The sequence below is a fragment of the Triplophysa rosa genome, linkage group LG21 (genome assembly GCF_024868665.1).
Source record: "Triplophysa rosa linkage group LG21, Trosa_1v2, whole genome shotgun sequence".
In the NCBI taxonomy this organism is placed as follows: Eukaryota; Metazoa; Chordata; class Actinopteri; order Cypriniformes; family Nemacheilidae; genus Triplophysa; species Triplophysa rosa.
In genome coordinates this window covers 3,545,000-3,568,713 of record NC_079910.1, presented here as the reverse complement: position 1 = coordinate 3,568,713, position 23,714 = coordinate 3,545,000, and the positions used below count along the sequence as shown (strand labels likewise).

Below are 23,714 nucleotides of genomic sequence, written 5' to 3'. Positions count from 1 at the left end.
GTACATTGTTCCATTGTCCCCCTAATGTGAATACATACATGCAAACTATAGTGTGTGTGTGCGTGTGTTCATGTTTGTATATCCCGGTGGGGACCTAAACCTCAATGCACACCAACACATGGGGACTCGTGTCACCGTGGGGACCAAAATTGAGGTCCCCATGGGCAAAAAAGCTAATAAATTGTACAGAACAATATTTTTTAAAAATCTAAAAATGCAAAAAGTATTCTATGATCTTTAGGTTTAGGGATAGAATATACAGTTTGTACAGTATAAAAAACATTACGCCTATGGACTGTCCCCACGGAGATAGTAAACCAGACATGTGTGTGTGTGCCCTGTACCCCCACTTTGTGACACGCACAACATTTACACCTGTTAAAAAAATGTTAATGATTTTTTTTCACTACATCAAAACCTGAAATGTAACATTACAGCAGAAAGCAGGTGCCCCTTAACTACAGTAGGCCTAATTGTTAAAAATGCTTCATGAAAAGAGTTGTTTTTTGTGTTCTATTCTACAAAAGTGTCATGTTAATGTGTAATTCTTGTAAAATAGTATATTGTAAATTGCTGAGTTTCATTCTTATAAAATCTTTTAATATATAAATCTTTTAATGAGTGGATTCTTGTGTGTGGGTAGGTGGGTTGATGGGGGACACCTCTGGGGCTGTTGCCCAGGGGCACCATGAGGTCTTAATACGCCTCTGGCTATGGTAGTCAATGGTGGCCAACAACCGTTTGGTTACAAGCATTCTTCCAAATGTCTTTCTCCGTGTTCATCAGAACAAAGACATTTATACAGATTTGGAACAACTCGAGGGTGAATAAATTAATTTTCATTTTTGGGTGAACTATTCCTTTAAGATACAAGAGAAACCATACATGGGCCTAATGCATTATACAGCAAATAAACTTTTTTATTCATACAAAATATCCAGGCATCTCAGCTTGTGTTCATATTTCTGTGAATTTGCATGCTTTAGTCAGTCTATATAACAGTCTCACGTTCACTTTTAAACTGAAAGCAGTCTGAAACGCTGGCACAGACTCGTTCGCCCATCGTGCACGGCAGTATATGGCAGTATGGGATGTGTGCAGCCCAAGGTGTATTTACAGGTGGATTATATCGGCTAATCTGTGGATTACAGCATGTTGACTCCACACAGGAGCCTAATCCTCACGGAAAAGGCAACGTTCCGACCTGTGGTATTTTCTCCATTAATCCCATCCTAGATCTGCCGGATCGTCCATCCCCGCCATCCCCAGTTCCCACATCTGGCCTTCTGGGGTTTATCAATGTAATCCTTCATTTTCTAAGTATTTTGTTATGCTTTAACGCTGATACACTGGACTTTAATTATAAAAATGCAGCTTTCTACTTTAACCCAAATGTAATTACACAACCTGAGTCAATTAGCTGCTCTGTTTGTGTGTGTGTGTGCCGTCTGTACACACACCATGGCAAGTACACCCTGATTATTACAGAAATTTAATTTGCATTAAAATGGTCAGGTTCGTCTACATATTTTGCATGTTAATCTGAACCATTTCAGCAACAGAAAATGTGGCTGTAAAGATAAAATTGCTATGTGTCAGACATGACGTATATGTTTCTTTATTCTTTATAGCCCCAAGACCGGGGACCCCCAATATCAGAAAGGTAAATTTTCTTGGTTAACCATAAAAATGAATTCTGTACTCAACGCAAAGACTAGATACAACAAACCCTCACTGCGTAAAGCTTCTCCTTGTGACAGATGTCATACAGCATCCTGTGAAATGGTCTGTTTAACACAAAAGGGCACTTTGGCAAATCCAGATTACGAGAGCACTTTCCTTTATTAAACACTACCAATCCCGCTCCTCCATGCAGCTCTGGGATTAAAACCAGGTGGACATCATTGTCTATAATATTATCCATAAGCCCCTGGCCGTGTTTCTCTGGTCATGAGGGGTACGTGGGCAGTGACACTGAACGGCCGCATGTGTAAAGCCAACATAGTTCTCCGAAGTCTCTTTAATCAGCATGATCCTCTTTAGAGGCCTAGGTGACAGGATTTAGGTGATGTTTGTATGGGGGGATCTCAAAATGTAGAACTGAAGGTTTTTTGCTGTGTAAACACCCTGTGACAAGTAGTGGCCATATGGAGGAGCTCACCATGAAAACAGCTACCATCAGCCACAGCATCATTAGACACAGATTGACCTTTGTATTGTCACAAAAGCTGCCGAACCATATCTGGCACTGTGGAGGTTTATCAGGTTAATATCTTGTACACAGATTCAGAGAGAATTTGTTGAGCTGATGTCACATTTCCATTCTCGAGGTTTAGTACCCAAGATTTTTGCATTTTCTTAAAGGGACAGTTCACCCAAAATTAAAATTGTCATCATTTATTCACCCTCATGTCACTCAAAACTTGTAAAAACAACCTGTAAAAAAAACATTTTCTGGCATCTGGGGATGCAGAAATATTCTGTAAAAATAAAATCCTGTAAATTTACAAGTTTCAACCTTTTTTGTAAATCTGTAATTTGATGTTTTTTGACCGTATTTAAAAAATAGACTGAAAAAAAACTTTAATTTTCCGGCAACTGGGGCGCCAGAAACATAACAATTTTCCTGTGAATTTACATGTTTTTCCTGTTTTTTTTTAAATATATTTGTAGTCTTCTCTGTAAGTTGACGTTCTTAACCGTATTTCAAAAATCTGTTAAAAAAATAGTTTAATTCCCTAAAATTACATTTTTTTTGTACATTATACATGGAAAATCTGGAGAAAAAAACCTGTAAAATTCTGTAAAAGTTTTGTTCAGTGTACATGACTCTATTTTCTGTGAAACACAGAGAAATATATCAGTGATTTGGTGTCCATGCAATGGAAGTCAATGGGGTCCAATGTTGTTTGCTCATCAACCTTCTTCAAAATATCTTCTTTTGTGGTCTAGCACTATAATAAACTTAATATAATTTATAGACCAAAACTGACGACAGCAAACTAGTCTGGTGGTTTGTTTTTCTGAATTACTTGCCCTTGGTTTCATTCACAAGCTGCTTCTCTGCTCTGTTTTCGTCCCATTATACATAACATATGTCTCCAGGCTCAAAATCATCACGCAGGTATTTCAAAAAAGGAAAGTGTCCATACGGCAGAGTTCATAAAAACAACTTTACGATTACAGGTTTTGTGTCAGCTTTAAGGAGATTATTGTCATTCCAGTATTGTATTTTTAAGGGGGTTAATGCACATGAAAATGAAAGGACAAGCATATTACTTAATTAAATGGAAATCCATTTGGAAATCCCAGCTGTTGCCAGCGAGAAGCGAGGTGGAGTAATGATGTAAACGGGATGCATTTACCAGCATTTTTACAATTAATCTGTGCCTGTGACATATATTTGGATTAGTTGATGTCAAAATTCAGAGGCCAATGTAAGGACAATATTAATATTAAATGGACAGTTTCATACTGTGATTAAAGAGCATGGGTTAAGGTTTAACCCAATGTTTCCTGCATTGAGTTCTGTGTAAATTGTGAATTGCTCTGCTCTTTATGTTTGTGCCCAATATTTGTATTCAAAGAAAATGATTTTACTTTTATTTGCAGGGATCGTCCCTTCTTGAACAACTTGCAGTCAAGTGTCTCGATCAAAGGCACAGTGATGATGATTCTTGATTGACCCTTTGCAAGGTTTGCACATGCAAGCTTTATTTGTAAATAATAATATAAAATAAAAGGATGGCCTATACCCTAAACTGAATAAGAGCCATGCACTTCACAACCATTAAACATTAACAGATTGCTCATGGGAATGTGCAAGCTGAATAAACAATTACATATAAATGAATAAATAGCAGTTTGAAATAAAAGCACATTTTCAAAGAAAAGTCTGGGAATACACTGACATTTTTAATGTTTAGAAGCACATTAACCATTATAGGTTGATTTCATACAGTACATTGCTTAAAAACTAACACACGTGGACGAAAAGATACAAAACTCTAATTTTGATATAGTGTGCTCTTTATAAAACAGGCAGGTTGTAATATTTCTTATTTAAAGTTTTTATTTTTAACTTGTGTACTCAGTGGTTCCATAAAGAACCTTTAACATCTACAGATCCTTTATGTTGCACAAAATGTTCTTTATAATGTAAAACGTTCTACAGATTATAAAAAGGTGTGAAATAGCTCCTTTAAGAACTATTGACTGAACGTTCTTTGGGGAACCAAAAATGATTCTACTATGGCATTGCTGCGCAATTATAGAGCATTATAGCACCTTTATTTTTAAGCATACACAACCAACCTTTTTTGTGATCAGATAGACAATTAAACACTTTTGAGACTCCAACAGATCTCCCGTTTTGCGCAATGTAATGAATGAATTATTTTATTATTTTATTCTCAATGCTCCGGAACAGAAGGGGTTAAACTGTAGGAGGCACTATGTCCGGTTTTGGGTGGAGTGAACTTGTACAGTGTACACTTTTCTTCTTCAGGACAAGCCATGCTTCAGCATCTTGGAGAAGCCGTCTCGAACACGCTGTATTACACTCAGAAATGATGGAGATCAGTGAGGCGTCTTTACTGGATTACATCTACTCCTCAGGAGGAAAAGTCAAAAACTCAGATTTGTCCAAAACATATAAGCCTTTTATAAACCATAGCGATTTACAACTACGTGGTGAGTAAATAAATAACATGACATTTCTTATATGCGCTCGCTTTGAACCTCCATTGTGCGACGCGACAAATTTAGGAGGCAGAAAACAGCTTAATGGAGCGCAACAGAACGCGACGCGTTGCTTGGCGAGTGCGCGTTTTATAATTTCTTTTAGAGTCGGTGATAATTTGACACAAAGTCTTAAAAACGCGACGCAACGGTCACAAAACGTCCTCCTTGCGCGTGCGTCCATAAAGCCGCGATTAAAAAACAGCGCAGTGTGAACGCAAGAACGCGCTCTGCGCGTACTGTATGTCCCACTTAGCCCCCTATTATACTGACTGTTACATACACATCTGGCACTGCTTCGAATTCACATTTTTCATGCTAATGTTGATATTTACGCACGTGAAAAACGCACGTTTCCAACTTTTTTCCCCAATGTGCTTTTGTTTTGCTTGCGCTCTGTCGGTTGGTAACGTTATGAGCCAAGTGAATGTGGCAAACATCTGCTTTAGATTAGAAAGCTCTACCAACAGTCTGCGTGTTCCCCCAGAAAGGGCCCCCACATTCCCAAACATTGACAGACAAAGATAGTGTGATTGATTTGTGTTCATTCATTGAAGTCTCAGCCCTCTTTTAATTCTCACAGATGTTCGCTTGCTATGATCATATATACAAAATAAAGTGTAGCCTAACATAAACAAAATAGATTAACATGTCACCGCGGACAGTCAAAGTGTGCTCTGTAGTTTGCATAAAAGTAGGCCAAAAAACTCAAACCATCAAACTTGTAATTTAATTATGATTTTGCATTTTATCCCACATACATGTGTCGAACATAAATATGTGAAATAATTATCCAAAGTGGCTCATAATTCCTAGCCCAGCTGTGCTGGTACAGTTGTATACAGATGTATCAAAATCTGTTGCCATCTGACGCTGTTGACCAATTATCATAATTATTCTCCAACAGTTACCACAACGGCATGCTCTAATTCTGCGGTTAATATTATTTCAGTCCTTTTTAGGATAGTGAGGTTTGATAGGATCTTGTTGCTATTTGCAGTGTGGGAACATGGTAAGGTTAGACTGAACATGCAGTTATCCAGCAAACACAAATACATAAACTGAGGAATGTAAACTGTGTACCTCAGAGAACCAGCACAGGAATTCTGCTTGCTGCAATTGTTAAGTGCTGACTTCCTTTACTCTTTCCTGTTGTTGTGGATGCTATGTTGCAATGTCATCTTTCGCTATCTTTTCCCCTGGCAGGAAACGGAAAGGTTGTGCAGGGGTACCATCTGTATTTAAAGAGGCAACATCCAAATTTTAAAGCCATAGTTCACCAAATATAATCATTGTGTCATCATTTATTCACACTCATGTACTGTATATGACTCAGTGGAACGTGGAAGAAGGGACTTTTTCAGTGGAAGAAGATACTTTGAGAAATCCCTCAGTTGTTTTGTGTCGATGGGGGTCGATGCTGTTTGGTCACCAACACTATTCAGAATCTCTTCCATTTTGTCCTGCAGAAAAAAGAAAGTCATACAGCTCTAGGGTGGGTAAATGATCAAATATTTTTTTTATTTTGGGTGATCCAAAAATGTTTTGTTTTAAACTATACCTACATCTCCAAATCTGCTTTTTAAGTCTTTTGTATATATGTTGTCTACTTTAATAAATATGTAATTTTTTTGCTTAACAATGAACCATAAAGTATAAATTATTATAAAGCATTTTTTTTTATATTTAAAAGTATTTGTAGGACAGAAATCTTTAAGTTTTACTCATTACATGTTTGTCATTTTTCTAGCTCTGAGCTCAAGCTCAGACACATTTTTTAAATGGACTTTGTGGTTTTACAATTATCTTAAGTATTGACCTTCAAAAATGTGCTCTAGCACGGCATGTGTCTGTTACCGTGGTAACCAAATGATTCCGTCACATCACAGAAAATAAATGGAATAAAACAGAACCCACGTGACTTTATGAAAATGAAAAGCAATTGTTTTTATTATAAAAGACACGAGCCTAAAGAAGGTTAAAACGTAGAATTATAAGATATGTTGCCATACAACCTTTGACCTTATTTTAGTCTTTACTGCTGCTGTTGTACAACAGAGGCTGGGTAATATTCTTTTTCTTAATAAGCTGTGAACAGTAAACTGTAAAAAACGAATAGTTTAGGTTAGTTAATGTTAGGTTAGTCGACTCATTGATAAAGGTGGGAAAGAATGTTGAAGCCGTGATGAATGTGTGCAGACTCAGAAGAAAGTCTCCTCTCTGTCTGACGTCTAATGATTTACTATTCTTGTCTGGTAATTCGAGTTTGTGCTGAGCTAACGTTTCACCACAAACTCCCACGGGTCAATATCAGAGCCCATTGTGTGTGCTTTGAATAAAACTCCAGAGAGAAGCTCATCTTTACCGGATAATGGAGTCGATAAATAAACAAACATTCACACACGAGGAGCGTTGTTGTTAAAGAGTTCACTCAAAAATGAAAACCCACATCCTCGTATTGTTTCAAACTCAAACTTGACCTTCGGTCACGAGCCGTGTGAGAATCGATGCAGTTTGATGTCATCAATGTGCGTCTTTGACATTTTTGGGTGAACTATTTTCTTTCAAGTGCTGGCTGCTGTGCTTTGGGTTTTCCTCTTGGCTTCAGGTTTACAAAGCAAAGAACAAATGCAAGGTCGTGTTATGTGTAACCTGTCTCTCTTCTTTTTTTCCCCGCAGCCAAATACAGAGAAGAGTTCAAAGTCATCATTGATAGAATCGCTGTGGTGAAATCAGACAATGTAAGTAAATCTGTTTATATTATGATCATTACTGCACGGTTTAAACTCATATGTGTCAATAAATAATCCATTATTCACTTATGCGTTTGAAACACGGTCACGTCACTCCCTCACAGTGATTCATTGTTTACTCTGTGACTGGGACACGACTCGTTTTCCCACATCGATGCCATACACACCCTTCTGATATTGGATCTTACACATTTACTTGCACTCCTAGTCTGAGATTCTCCACAGATGAGATCAATTTCCATTCGTTTCTGTAATCCATTATTTTGGAGTGACACGAGAAAGTAACTGATGATGGGATTTTGGGGATTTTTCATCAGCGTTTTAATGTGGGAAGCACCGCTTTAAAAGTTTGTTTTAATTTCAGGGAGAGAAATATCTGGTCCTCAAGAAGAAGTATAGACAACTGATGCAAGAGCGAGAGTGTGGTGCTGGAAGAGAAGATGCGAGAAAAGATGAAGAAAAGAAAGAGCTCCGGATCTCAAACCCAGTGCAGAACTCGGTTCCCACACAGAATCCAGCGGCGGCACTGGTGTCCTGGTGCACGGGACCCGTAATAACAGTCACGGAACCTACAGAACCCACCCATACAGAAGATGTGAGTCACGTTTATCGCAACACTTTTGATTTCATTTTATATCACCATCAAAACCTCAAATTTACAAATGTTAGAAAAGCTTTTACGAGAAATCTTAAATCTGTCTAACAACAATGATGTAATTGTAATATTAAATTCTTCTAACTTTTCTTTGAATAATATGCATATTATGGATATGCGTAAAACCACCGGGAGACTGCATTTATTAGATATTATTTACTAGAATGATCTTGCTTGTTCTATAAACAGCATGTGCTGCATTTTACCTTTTTTGTGTTTTTCTTATTTTCTCCTGTAAAGCGGCGTTGGAACAATGCACATTGTGAAAAGTGTTATGTAAATCAAATTGAATTGAATATGTACATGACGGTGGGCTATGCATATACTGTATATTGGTTATTTCTAATCTAAAGTCATAACAAAGAAGAAAAAACAAGAAGTAAACAGCAATGTTTGTTAGTAATCTGACCACATTATTTCAATAAATTCCCATGTGACGTCAATTCATGCGAAGTAATGTTCAAAGCTCTGCTTTCCTAGTACTTTAATATCGCTGCTGTCCATATGAAACCTTTTCTCTCCATATTTCGTGATTTTCATTTTTTGCCTTAAGTCATTATTATTAATCACCCTTTACGTCTGTCACTGGGTTTGGCAAATATCTAACCCATAAAAAGTATTCAAAGTACTTTGACAACACAGTATTTAATCTTTTTTTTTTTTTTTAAGTACAGTGTTTTTTCCATTTCCTAAAAAAATTGGTTTGGGAAGGACAGCGAGGATATATGAAGGTATTCATGTCCAAGTATGTGTCATTTTCTCTGGCAAAGCAGAGCGGATGATTCACGTCAGCTGAAGATAGACTGTCATGGTGGGAAATTCTTGTGAAAATCAGGACTGTTTAGAAATAACCTCTATTAATCATTTTCCTGAATATCACTGAGCTCAGTCCTTCTCCTCAGACTGAAGCCTGTAGCTGGATTAAAAAGAACGGCGTGTGATAAGAAAAAGCTTGTCAAAAACAACGGCACAAACCAGATAACAGCCATTCAGTTGTGTTATCTTTTGCTGTAGGACTTCAGCTGTTATTTGAACTCCATCTTCATACTTCAGGCGAAACGGAATACAGTGTTCATGAAAATGTTCATTTTGTATGATTAATAACTCTTTCTTGCCTGGTTTATAGCGTCTTTGGGTCACGTTCGCTTAGAAGGTTTGCATCTTTGTGTAGCAAAAATCACATTTGTGTTACTTGGTCAGGCGTTTGTTTATATTACTATTGGTCGCATTCATTAATAATTTAGTATTAAACGTTGTGACAACTTTGTGGCAACCACAAAGCATGTGTTAAAACACTTAAAATGCCTTAGCAACGCCCTAGCAACCAAGCAGCACTTACAAACATGTAACATCCACACAGCAAAATCGCCAGTGTTAAAAAGGTCAAATTAACACTCACAATGTATATCGTGCGGATTATATATACACTGTGAGTGTTAATTTGACCTTTTTTAACAATGTGGATTATATATACACTGTGAGTGTTAATTTGACTTTTTTTAACAATGTGGATTATATATACACTGTGAGTGTTAATTTGACCTTTTTAACACTGGCGATTTTGATGTGCAGGTTCAGACGATTGGTTGCTTAGCAATGCTGCGATGGATGATCTCATAGTGCAGTAAAACATGGTAAAGATTTCTTTTTCTCTAATATCTGGAGTGTAAGATGACGAGTTGCTACATGTATTAATGTGTGACGCGTTTCAGCCGCACAAAAACACAAATGAGCAGTGCAAAGTTTAACACACAATAGTGTGAACTTCCTGTCTGCGCTTATAGTATTTAAGCCACGTGTCTCAAAAACTGTTAAACGGACAGCAGACGCAGATGTGTGATGCATGAACATGCTTTAGTCTCTGTTTAGTTTGTTTGTCTAGTTTGTTTGCAGTCTCAGTCCATGACGGTCATGTTTGAATTTGTCTAAAGTCATGCACTTGGCCCATGAGAATGAATCGGCTTTCCACAAAACAACATGCGTAGCTTCCACAGCTGTCCTGTTTATATTTGGTGGCCATACAATGTGTAAAAAAGTGTTTTTGAATTGAACGTGACAGTGAGCAACAGTGAGACAGTGAGTAAATAACAACACAATGTTTATTTTGGGGTGAACTATGTCTTTGAAGTCAGCTGACAGATGAAAGTTTAGTTAAGTGCTCTTGGTTATGTGTGATTTATTTCTTGTGGTTATTAGACGGACAGCTCCCCCTCACTGCCAGCAGCTCTGGAGAGACCAGAGACTCTGGCGGAGGAACTCTCAGCGTCAGATAGAGATGATGACCTAGACAGGGACTCGGGGTCAAAGGTCAGTCAAGTAACTTTTTCTTAGTTTAAAATGTTCCCGTGCTTTGTCTGGTTCTGCCCAAATTGCAACACACAAGCTTCTCTTATGATGTCAGCAACATAATGTTCAGTTGTGGTAAAAACACCAATCAAATAGTAAATTGAAATACTCTTTTGTTTTTATTTTCAATATATATTTTTGGGGATTTTTGTTTAGTGTCCAAGTAATCTCCACCCTTTTTAAAGAATGTAAATTAGTTTACATACACATTAAAAAAAAAAACTTTTCTGCCAAATCAAAATGTAATGACCATTTTGTCGTCATGTGACAAGAATACAATGAACAGGAAATGGCGTCACAAACAGGACCTCTGTAAACCCTCATAGCAGGCTAGTAAACTTCCTAAAACTAATTAAAGCTTCATTATTTTCTAACTCTATGTTTTCAGGTATTTGTGATTAAAAGAAAAAAAAGAAAAAGAAATGATAGAAATAAGACATTTACAATTATAAGAAATTTACAGTTATACAATTGTTTTCATGGTTTAATATAAAAATAATGGGAAAATAAATGGACTTTTTTTTACTTTGACTTGGTTATAGAACTGTGACATTTAGTAATTAAATCAAAACTTCTTGTGAAATGACATAAACATTCTTTTTAAAAATGTCATAAAATAGTGAAATTAAAATTCTAAGAACATGTATTTGAACAAGGTTTTCAATTATTTTATGAATTTATACATACTTTTTGTTGACCAAGAAGCTTGTGTACTGTAATTTAAAGGTGTTTTCAAAAACTGCTCGGTTGATTTCTGTAATTCCAGAACTGACCAACAGGTGGCGACAAACTAAACAGCTGGATTTTATTTCACAAGCTTTGCCAAGGGTGACAGCTTGAGAGAAACATTCATTTACATTTGAATGAAGCTTTCTATTGTTGTGCAAAGCAGCAACATGCTCCACCTCATTATGCAAAATATGATCATCTGTGTCCTCTGAACATTTGTATGCAGATCGATCAGAGATCGAGCCTTTGTATCCTTGTAAACCTGTGTATCATCATGGCAAAATGTCAGTGTGAGATTTAAGCTTGAATTAAAAAGTTTTATATATATATATTATATTTACTTTTTTTGCTGTTATAGACATCTGCACTAGATGTTAACCAGACCCTGCATGCAAACTGTTTAAGAGACTTGAACGCTCCTCACACCTGCAGAGCTCTTCCAAGAACCAGGCAAACCAACTAAAATGACTCATAAGAATTATTCATATGGTGCATTGACGCTGAAATTATCTGCATTAAAGTGCTGTCTTTAATATTAACAATGCCATCAAACTTTTAAATATCGTGTCTATATCCATGTAGGTTTGTGAGATTACAGTAATTACCAGTAAATTCCATACATTACTTTCATTGATTCCCAAAAGGACAAAAATAATCATTTGCATGCGTTTATTCAGTCACTCACCTGTTCAATTACATTCAAAGGGTTTTGTTTTAAGAGGAAATACGTCTTTCTAAGATCCTGTTTAAACAACAATTACATAAATAAATACAGCTCACTGTATGGAGGAAAAGAAGCCTTGTTTTACTCTGTATATCCAGTGTTTTCTCACTGTCCGCTGCTGTCCTGAGAACGATTAGCCGTCCCTCATTCTCCCAAAACTGCATAATTATCCTCTCGCATTCATCAGAGTGACTGACACTTTAAAACATGGAGAGAAATTGCCCATCGCTTGGGTCCCAAAGCTGGCGGCTTCTTGCAAACCAGCGTACGATAAAAACAACAAAAGACACAGTTAAAGTAATTTGGGGCTCATTTGAGCTAATGGTTCACCTCTGAGGGGTTTTAAGTGTTTTCTGGTCGTGTGACTGTTTCGTGGCTTGCTTTTGTGAAAGCTTTTGTTTCGTTTTTGAGAGGTAAACGTCCCTCCGAGTGTATGTTTTGTGTTAGGTGTGTACTGACAAACACAATGTTATTTCCAGCTTTTCCTGTATTTGTGAAGTCTCCTACGTCTTTGTTGGCCCTGCTGTGCATATTTGTGTATGTGCGTCTGTGTGTGTTTCTTGCGTGCATACTGAATTATTTGCGGCATTGTCGTTTGTCGTGTGTATTTGCAAGCGAGACTCGTTCATTCTTGACAGGGTTTCCCTGAACTCATACCGCAACTACAGAACAGGAAGAGGAAACGTCTCACAGTTAAACCCAAACGCCTGCACTTTAGCATTATTTACATTAACTACACTTTCACACTGACTGTCTACAAACAAGACACAGAACGCCATGTGATGCCAGCAGGTGGTTTTGTGACTGATGTCATTCAAATATGATACATTTTTTGTCTTTACCAGAGTGAATCCGAGCAGGATGAGGAATGTGGAGGCAGTTTGGGACCCATCGCTGTGGCTGTAAGCATCACTAAGTTATTCAAACATAAATTAAGTTTACATGTGAAATATAAAGCGTAACAACTGTAACCATAATTTACACAAAAATATAGTTAATACTTTTAAATTGTGATAATGTCATAAAATGAATTAAAATTACAGAATAATTCTAAAAAGCTAACTTGAGTATTGATTTTTTAACCCTTGTGTAGTTGTTTAGTAAAAAAATGATGATGCAATTATTTGGTTTTTATATATAACATGTTTTTCATCAATATCATATTTTTTTTACACATGAGGCCCTTGGACCGAAGGCCAAGACTATGCATTAAATATTAAAGTCTCACATTTTTAAAATTTAATTTATCTAGTTTACCGGACTTTTTGTTCATCTCTGAAATGTGAAATGCGATATGATAACCATAATTTAAAGTAAGTTCTTACTAAATTGTCATTGGTCATTTGTTATAAACTAAATAAAATGAATTAAAATTATTGAACAATTCTAAAAAGAATGACATATTTTTTATGTTTTATATCAAATATAACAAATATTTTATAATATACTGTATATATATATTTTTTTCTGAATTACAGGAAAATTGTGAATATGGTATTTTAGAGACGTAGGCTGGAAGCCAATGGAGTAGAATTTAAACATTTGATGTTGACTATGAACTTCACAATACTTGTAATCTCACAGTTTTCAGTGTAATTTGACTAATTTAGAAATGTTATTTCTTGTTAATTGTAGCTGGATCCTATCGAAAAGGAATGGATTTTCTCAGCAGCGAGTGGCAGACTATCTCACCTCACACAACTCCTGAAACAAGATTCTTCTCTCGCCAATAAAAAGGTAAAAAGATCATTACCTCTCATCGCTTTGTGCTCACCTGAAGCATCCTTTGCATGAATGCATCGCTCATATTCCACTTTTAATGTTTATTTATTTCTTATTTTCACATGTTCTTTTGGGATTCTTTTCAGGATTTTACCTCAGTAAGTATCTTACACTTCTGGTGACTTTTGATTGAATGCTTGAAATTAGTTTAGTAAGCAATATAAATATGAATTCCTTATAAAGCAAAAAGATTCCTTTGACTCATTAGCTGTATGTTGCATTTCTCTTTTTCTCTCTCGACGTTGACCGCGACTTCTCCAAGGGGGTGAGTTGAATCTCTGTTATGCGTAGCGTTCAGAGAGTCCATCAGGGCAAATGTGAATCTTCTCCACTTTGTTGCAAATCTTGTAAAGGTTGTACATGACACCGCACATTAAAGGCATTAGAGATCTGGACGGCTGACCCCCTGTAGCTTCTCGTGAGCTTTCTGACTCTGCGCAGTTCCCACTTTAAACCCAGGTGCAGAAAAGAGAAGCTCAGCCCCAATCATGCATTTCTAAGGCTTATTTTCAGTAGGATTATGAAAGATAGCTTTTTAGCTCTTCTGCCCCCCGAGCTCAAACAAGCTCAAATCCTTTTATTTGCCTCCCCTGTGCGCTTAAGAGCTTTGAGCTGGTGTTTGTGGTCCCTGCCTTGGCCGGAGTTCTCACACTGTCCCGTGTTGGACCACCTTCTAAGACGCTCTAAGCCCTTGCCTTCCATGCGCAGACAAGATACAACAGCGGCCATTGAAGTGCAGGGGAGATTAGGGGTCACCTCAAAGACTTCAACCACTTAAAGATAATCTGAAAGTAATAGAGCAGGCTGGGATTAATTGGAGAACAATCACCGCCGTGTCCCCAGGAAGGTGGTAAATCGGACCCCCAGGTGGCTTTGATGCCCCCCTCGCCAGCGAAGTCACAACGGCACAGGGTACGAGGCGATCGCGTTCGTGTCCGACCGCCGTGAGTTTTGAACGGAGAGCTCACCCGGCCTCTTTCCCAGGCTGTTTGCCTTTAAGCCGGCGAGGAAGCTCATTTTTTGGTGTATCTGGATCTTTTCTGCTTCATCTATTGTTCGAGTCTTAAGTTTAAGTAGTTAAGCTTCGCCTTTAGCCTCTCTTCGGTAACTAAAGTTACACATCACCTCGAGCCGTAACCCGACACGACGCGCATTATCTCTGTTTTGCTTTCACACGTTGGAAGCTCCTTTGGGGAGAATTCCAAATGAACCTCTCGTGGTGAATCCCGTAAATAAACAGTGGCAATCTCAGATGCAACGTAAACATTCCTTTCCTCGAGCTCCGAGCTGCTCGGTTTCTGTCCGCCGACACGTGGAGAGCAGATAAGCGCAGGAAAGGCCGCCTGCGCACCAGGTGCGTTTTCTCTCAGCATGCAACACTGCCTCCCCAAACAAAATAATCCAAACTGAATTGTTATGAATTGTAACTGTAGTTGGTATATGAGTTACGATTGATTCCTAAGGAACACACACATTGATAAAAAGTGTAAATTAAATGCAATGTAAGATATAAGTTTGGAAAAACACTTTAAAATAAAAGTTTGAGATTCAGCAGCAAGTTTCGTTTTTTGTTTGTTTTGGGGGCATCTGCGTTTGACTAATATCATTTTTTAAAATAAATTGTCAGACAACAGTGAGAAGTAACACAAAAATGGTAAAACAAAGTATGCTTTTTATGGGGGATTTTTGGCCGATACCAATTTTAACAAACAACTATCGTCCGATACCGATGTTGGTCAGTTGCATAGTAACAATAGTAGCTAGTGTTTTCTGCATCAAATTAGATTTACTGAACATGAATTGGATCCATTTAACATTTTAAGAGAGGCACAAGTTAAGATAAAAATACAAGACAACGTGACAATCTTCAAAGGTGATTTTTGCTATCCAATATTTATTAACATTGAACATTTCTTTAATAAACCTAAATGCAGTCTGTGCCGTTGCTATTTAATTCTTTTGCTCCGAGAAAAACGTTGGATTATTCAGACGTGCAACTCATTGCCTCCGAGCAGTTAATTAATAAACCTTTTTCATGCTATTGCCGATATGCCGATGGTGTTAAATGTATCCAATATCGGCCGATTAATATCGGTGGCCGATACATCGGGGCATCCCTACTTTTTACTATATCACTGTAGTTATTTTTGAAGGCAAAAACTGTTTAAGAACAAAGTGTTTAATGAGTATGTTAATATAATTTGTTAACACCAAAACCTTACACTATTTACTTGTTGTAGTGTAAGATATATAGTGTTTACTAATCTTCTCTTTCTCTTCTCCACGTCTTCCCCTTTTCCTCTTGATGTGCTGGACATCACTTCCTCCCGCACCCAGTTTGTAAGTACATCATTTGTCCATCGCTCTTCTTTAAAAGCCGCTGTGAATATGTGTGCCACACACCTCTTTTGTGCCCCATACTGGCAGTCACAAAGGTGCTATTTGGTTAGTGAAAGTTAAGGGTTCCCTGCCAGGCCGAGACAGGAATCTGAGGAACAAGGGTAGGAGATGTCACATCCTGTTGACCGTCGTCCGTCACAACGAACCTCCATGAGACCTGTCGGCCTGTCAGTCAAACGTGTGTGCCAGCCAATCCATCTCAGAGTCGTGACAGTCAAAACAATAGGCGGACTGATCGAGGAACCAGACTTCGTCTGTCACAATCTGTCTCACGGGCAGGACTGGAAACACCTACAGGAGACACGATTCTCCCTTCAGTACAGAACACATAACATTCTTAAGAACGCACCGTGTTGAAATGTGTTCGTGGATTTGTTCTGAAGGGAATACATGCTCCTGTAGATCAACTGATCGATTCCCAAAGAAACACACATACTGACAGAATACCTTTGGATAAAGGTGTCTCTCTTGTGCATTAAAATGTAAATACACACCTGGATGTATTTGAGCAATTTCATGCAGATGTCAACCTTAAGATGGAAAAAACACGTTTTTACCAAAGGTTTTCACCATGATAGGTCACGTGTCAATATTTAGTGAATTAAATACCCATATGAAGTCTCTCTTAGTTTTTAACGCAATTTTAATTTTCGCGTCCATAACGGTCCATATTCCTCATAAATAGGCACATGAAAATTAAAATATAGAAACTATTTTATGATCTATAAAGAGCCATTCCCTCTTCATTTGTTGGGGATTGTTGCTTCCGGTTTGCACATTTTAATTCACAGAAATCATACAAAGTATGTTGTCTCTCAAAAACTTGCGTGCTTTTGTGTCACATCCATTACACATTCATTTGTCCATCTTTTAAAATGGAAACTCGTGACTGTTTTTTTATGTCTGGACTCTATCATCAGGGGTTTAATCAAATATAGACAGATCATTCAGCATATTGGTAATAAATACATTCTCTGAGTGAATTTATATTTCAAGTTTTGACTGAAAATGTCATAATGTTGGAATCGGCCATATTGCTAATACTTTTATTTACTTTAAGAGTATGTGCGACTTTATTATACAATGATACAACAATAAGTTATAAATGAACTCAATTAAGTCAAAATTATGGCTAATCATTATGTCTGGTTCATGGTGTCACGTTGAAAACAGAAGGTTAAGTCCAGTGCATTGCATTGTGGGATACCAACACAATCTCACGACAATTAAATTCATGCACTTTGAAGACGCTTTTACCCAAAGCGACTTACAGAGCATTAAGGCTATTTACATTTTATACATAGTATTTGTGACAATTTTACGGCATTTCTATTTTATATGAATTCATACAATCTGCCTTATACATTTCATCTGCTTTCACCCATGCAGTGATGTTAGGGGCGGGGCTTCAGTCTTTTTTAATAACTGTATATTTTTTATGCTTCACACTTTGGGAGTTCATACGACATCGCTACCTCGTAAAAATAGTTACGCTTTCCTGTGAGATCAGGTTGGGGATACAGTATTCTATGGCGTGTAAGCATTTATAATTGCACATTTTAGCAGATATTCTGTATTTTGTCACATTTGCATTCTGTGCATAGTGCAAAAAATGTGATTGTTGTATTTGAGCACAACAATCAGCTTTCCTAAAACATTATTTGTCCAGTGTGTGGTTCCTTAAAAAACCTTTCACGTCCATAGAACCTGCCTTTGTTGATCATTTTTTTCTAGTGGAAAAGGTTATGTCAGATATAAAACGTTTAAAAAGAAATCGTTCCTTTTGATTTTGGAAAACAAAAAATGTGACTCAGACTGTGGAGACCAAGCTATAGCTAAAGTCATTTTTTTACTGTTTCATTCGGTGAAACTATAACATTGATGTTTTTAATATTGACTGAGTCAAAGATTGAAATCATAGTGAGATTACTGGTTGAAAGTGGTTTTCAAAGGCAGGGTCACAAACACGTTTTTTTATTCTATCGCTGTGAAGATACCTTTCCTTTGAATAGTGTAGATGCAAATATATGTTTTGCCATATTTATGCATGGAGACATATATTCATTGGGAAATAATATAGCTATGCATCTGGATTTAATTGGATTGTAAAAATCCAGGTGCTGTTATCGGTTGATGTTGTTTTTCTCCATCCAAATGATAGCGATTTCAAAGACACTTTTCACAAAAACATGCGGTGATAAATCATGTGCAGTAAAAATTCTTCTGATCTTCATTCTCTGTGCTCGATAGCATTTGGAAGCTCCAGCATCCGTGCACGCGTGGGTATCCGAGCTGGTGTGTTGTGTGGCGGTCCTTTCTCTTGACAGGGCTTGTCAGCAATCTGATGCCTGGGTGGGTCCTTCATCACAGGGTCATACCAACATCATCAATCTTGGACCCTGTGACAGGCCACTGCTCCCCCCGTAGTGGGCACACTGGTTTGTTGTTTTGTAATTAGACCGCTATTAGATGGCAGGAAACCGTCCCCTACACACCCTCTGTGCACAGCTGGGGCCCGCTGGCAGCCTATGGGAGTCCACGGCCCGCACCACGCCGTGGAGTTAGGGGGGTGGGGCTATACCTAGTGGGAGAGAATGAACGTGTGGAATGGAAATGATGTATTACAAGATGAATCAGATGGGTTTGCAAGCTCAACCTGGTCAAACAAGATGGTCGAACGAGTTTATGAGGGTTCATCGGGCGTGCTGCCCATTTAAAGCGATATTGTGTATGATGGCATGCAAAGGTGTGAGACCACAGTGAATATGTGTTTATTTAGATATAAATGCAAAAAGGGAACATATCAAATGCTAAGCAAATTAAATAGATTTTTCGCTCATAAATTGTTATGCTAATAATCTATTTTGTATTGAAACATTATGAAAACAAGATATAATGAAATTAGAAAAAATAGAAAAAAATACTTTTACTTGTGGTCATACACCCCTTTTCAGCTGTAAAGAGAAGACTTTGACATGATTTTGATCAAAATTGGGGATGTTTATTATAAATAATGCATTACATTTTTTTACTACAATTTTACTATGAGTACTATGGACACTACGTATCTTTTTGATTTAAGTAATTTTATGTTGGTATATGGTATTTCAATTTATTGCACTTTTTTTACACATTTGTAATGATTTTTAGGGTAATACAACAGAAATTCTCCTTTTCTGGACAAAGTTTGTTTAAACTCTTAACTTCATTCAAGTAACGTTTGTAGGACACAAGCACACATTATATGAAGAGTTTATTTGCAAAAACAGATAACAGAGTTTTAAAAATGTTCAAAAATAATTTGTTGTGTTTGTTAGCTGTATTTTTTTTTAAATGATTATTACGTAATCAAAAAAACAACTGCAGTTTAATTAATATAACTTGGAATGCGCAATAAAAAAACACGATTATTGAAAATAAAAATAAAAATGAAGTCTTCATATACAGCATTGCTTAACAGATCAATAGATGACATACATCTGGTTGTGCATATGCTGTATATGAAAACGTTTAATAACTCAATTTCATCGTTTTCTTTGAACTTTCGTTGGTTTAAAATGAACAAAAATTTGTTAGTGAGCAAATTCCTAAAGTTATTTTAAATTGTTACTTTTGTATATTTTACTCTAATGAGGTGTAAATAACTCTTACAGACTGCCCTGCACTGGGCTGCAAAACACGGTAAAGCAGACATGACCACGGTACTGGCGGAATCAGGGGCCGACATAAACACAAAAGCGGTAAGCACTTCCTCTGAACGCAGACGTTACTCAGACTTCACACACGAGCGTGAATCCATTCTGTAAGTCATATATGCTACAATCATGTAAAAGCATTCATGCCTAAACTCAATTTAAAAAAAAGTGCATTCACTAATCAAACTGTTCATATTTTTGTGTCTCGTTTCTTTCTCGCAGCATGTAAGTACTGTACACCTCACCTTACACGGACCCTGGATGTGAGCGCACGGGTTAATGTTCCTCATGTTAATGTCATGCTGCCAGAGATTGTCCGTTTTAATATGTGACAGCTCGTCTCCAAACCAGCTGTACAAATGAATCCAGGCGCTCTTTGAGAATGTATGTTCATAAATCATAGTCTGTCATGTTAACAGCTTCCCTTAAACAATGTCTTCATGTATTTCTAACAGCAGCCTCAGAGCAAAGCAATTTCACTCAATTACCAGCCAATTATGATTCTGTCATTAGATTTTGTTGCTGTAACCTCAGTTAACTTGCGCTTTTCTCTCTCCACCTCCTCTCTCTTTCTTATGCTGTTGTGTTATGTTTATCTTATTGGGATTTGTGGCATTCCAGGGGGTGAGTGTTGAAATTATTTTCTTTAATATGATATACAAATCCTACTATAATTTGACATTTTTGTCACATTGCCCTAATATTGACTTATATAATTATAAGATATATAAGATATAAATGACAGTTTCTGAATTCAAACCAGCGTGTTTGTTATTCATACAGGGTTATACACCTTTACATATAGCTGCTCTACATGGCCATCGACATATAGTTGACCTTCTTGTCAGGACGTATGGTAAGCATTATGTTAGATTGTGTTGCTGAATTTTAGCTGGCTTTCTTGAGATGCTTTGCTTAATATCATTAAACTCCCAACGTGTTCACAGGAGCAAAGGAGAACCTGCGGGACTACAGCGGTCACTTACCAAATCATTACCTCAAATCACAGCAGACCCAAACAAAAGGCAATGAACTATGTGAGTCAACAGAATTCTTCTAAAGAAAATGTTATTAGCGGCGTTCTCAGTTCTCAAGGTAGTCTGAGATGTTTCTCCTTAAATTGCTTAGAGGACATAAAAATAGAAACAAATGAGACAATTGGTCAAATGCATGATGAGTATGGAGGTGTTAAATGAATGTAGATTGTAGAGGTCAAATCATCAGGATTTGGGTCAATTTGATGGGATCTTCAATCATTTTGACTTTTGATTGCAGACTTGACAAACTGAGCTCAGTATGAGAAGTTGTTGAGATCTCTTCCCAAAGACATTTGGGAGATTTCTGTCTCTTTTTCTCAGGAAAAACGCAAAGAAAGACTTTCCAAAATGTCCATTTGCTCTCAGCTTAATCTCATTGAGAAGTAATTGAGATATCACGGAGATCTCCTCTGTGATTTTTCTTTCTTATGGCTTGTTTCGAGCTTTAGACTAGCAGATGTTCTAGAAGAACATTTTTTGTGTTTACCCCACTTGTACGTCTTTGCATGCTATTTTGTCGTCTTATTCTCAACTGATGTTTGTTCTCCAAGCCGAGGTCAGCGAGTACCACAGTCCAGCTCAGGCCTCCGAGCGCAGGAACAGGAAGATCACGTCCTTATTCCAGTCCATGAAGAAGTGGGGTTCTGCGGAAGAGCTCGCTGCCATACCAGAGGAGAGGACCGTCGCTCATCAGCTCATGCTCCCTGCGTTTAGGCCGAGGAAGTTCTCACGGTAGAAACATCTGCAGATCTGACACATTGATCATTTCTAAAATCACTTGTTTTGAGTCTGTTTTTTCTCTTGGTGTAAATAGTGTGATGAAACTGCATTCCATGTAACATTTCATTCACTTTAATTATGTTTTTATGATTCGTTTTTGGTAGTATTTTATTCAGTAACGTAAAGGTGCATGTCATAAGTGTAACAGCTGTATATTTATCTCTTATATTTTATCCTAAAGATGACAAATGTTTACATTTTTCACTAAATGATTAAATGTAAAAACAGTGTATTTTAAAACAACGCACATTCCGTTTTTATCAGCTTTATTTGCCTCATTTTAATCTTTCAAAACAGCAACTAACCAAGTAAATCCAAATTTAGTCTAAAGGGTTTTAGAAAAAATGTCTTAAACATCTTATATAGTTAATTTTTTAAAAACCTTCCGAAGAAGCTGGCATGGCCTTCAGAAACGAAAACTAAAATGTGAAAACAGTTTAAACCAAATACAGGGTATTTAACAAGCTTTACATTCACTCAGAGAATAAAACTGTCAAAGAGAAAAGAAAAAGTTTAATCCTGAGGAATCAAGTCGCATCCAATTTTTTTTTTTTAAATATGGAAATGCATTACATTATGGAAGTTAAACAAATGAATGTATTTAATTTTGCTTTAAATGCATTTTAGCCTTTTTTATATACGGACACGTCTTGAATTTTAAAGGATGATAAACGGAAGTAAATCTGCTCGTTGCCTTATGAAGAAGTATCGACTTCTGTTAAGTGTCTTAACCTAATGCTTATTTTCGCAATGTAATTAATGTTTCCTGATATGAAAAGAAAAAATAAATAGTATTGGAGATAATTTGTGCTCTTTATTCATAATTATTCTGTTCAATATATGCAACACTTATGCCCGTCGGCTGCTTTTATTATAGATGATTACACCATTTTCCACTAATTGTTCGAAGCCGTTTTATCTTCCTAAAGTTCACATATTTGAAATCCTGAGCGAACCCAAACTCGACTCCCCCACCTTCCGGTAATCTGCCGTGCCGTTTCTTTCATCACCCTCGTGGATCAGCCTAACAAGATTACACCCTATCAGATCTTCCACCTCAGTCACTATCCCCGGCTCACACCCGAGAAAACCGCCGCAGTTCTTTTCTCCCCAGCGTCTTTGATTTCCACGAGCCGCTCGCCTTTGAGTTCTCCAGATGGAGTAAATATGGAACCCGGCGGTCCTCTGTAAGGTCCTGAGCCCTTAATTCCAGCTTAGTCGCAAAAGGCCAGCACTTGCTTTTGGGTTTTGGGTATCACAGGAGTGAGAGGAAAGACAGGCAAGTGGTTTTGTGCCTCGTTTCTGAAGGCCGTGGGGGTGTTTGAAGGATAAGAGGGAATTGCTGTAATAGATACTTATCTGACTGCCCTGCAGTTCTCAAACAAACTTCTCCTCTGAAGAGATTAGAACCCAGGGAGGGCACATTAGCTCTAATCCCATGCTTTGAGGGCTCTGCCCCACCCCACGCCCCACTTATTCTTGCCCCTTCTGTTGCAGGGGGATACCTTGTATCTGGCCCATGTGTAAGGGAAGCCTGTGGCTACACCGGAGGGGGGTCGCAGGGTGTGTGTGTGTCTGTGTTTTGGAGGGGGGCATGGAAACCCTTACTGCTGTGTAACTGATTCTTGGCTCTCTGAAGAGATTAGGCCCTACATTGTTGGTTCGGTTGCTCATTTCCATCTGAGGGCCGCTCCCCCTGTGGTTAAGGGCTGCCATTGTACTGGGGAGGGGGAACTGAAACCAGCGGCTCGGGGCTTCTGGCTACCTTGTAGTCTTTGTCTTACAAATGGCCCAAAATGTAGATGTCATGTCACAGAGGCCTTACAAGCTCACCAGGTATTGATTGTGAGGCCTGGTTTGGAGAAAATAGACGCATAAAGAGTGCGTCTGTTAACCGATCAATGCAACACTTGGTGCCTTTATGCTGAAAGGTTTTTTTTAACTTTCTACTCGTTTCGGAATAGAAATGATAAATAAATCAAATGTAAATGATTCTCAAATGTACATTTAGAAATTTATCTATCTACAGTATCTATCTATCAATCTACAATATCTATCTATCTATCTATCTAT

The 23,714-nt window shown here is 37.5% G+C and overlaps 1 protein-coding gene across 1 annotated transcript; it reads left to right on the top strand.

The window, feature by feature from the left end:
* Positions 1-4,474: 4,474 nt before the first annotated feature.
* Positions 4,475-22,460, top strand: LOC130545473 (ankyrin repeat domain-containing protein SOWAHB). The gene is made up of 12 exons (XM_057319987.1): positions 4,475-4,692; positions 7,420-7,481; positions 7,858-8,088; positions 10,345-10,455; positions 12,793-12,849; positions 13,583-13,684; positions 13,816-13,827; positions 16,067-16,069; positions 19,783-19,869; positions 20,608-20,680; positions 20,772-20,861; positions 21,413-22,460. The coding sequence occupies exons 1-12, from the start codon at positions 4,569-4,571 to the stop codon at positions 21,595-21,597; spliced, it is 1,137 nt and encodes a 378-aa protein (XP_057175970.1). The 5' UTR covers positions 4,475-4,568; the 3' UTR covers positions 21,598-22,460.
* The last annotated feature ends 1,254 nt before the right edge of the window (positions 22,461-23,714 follow it).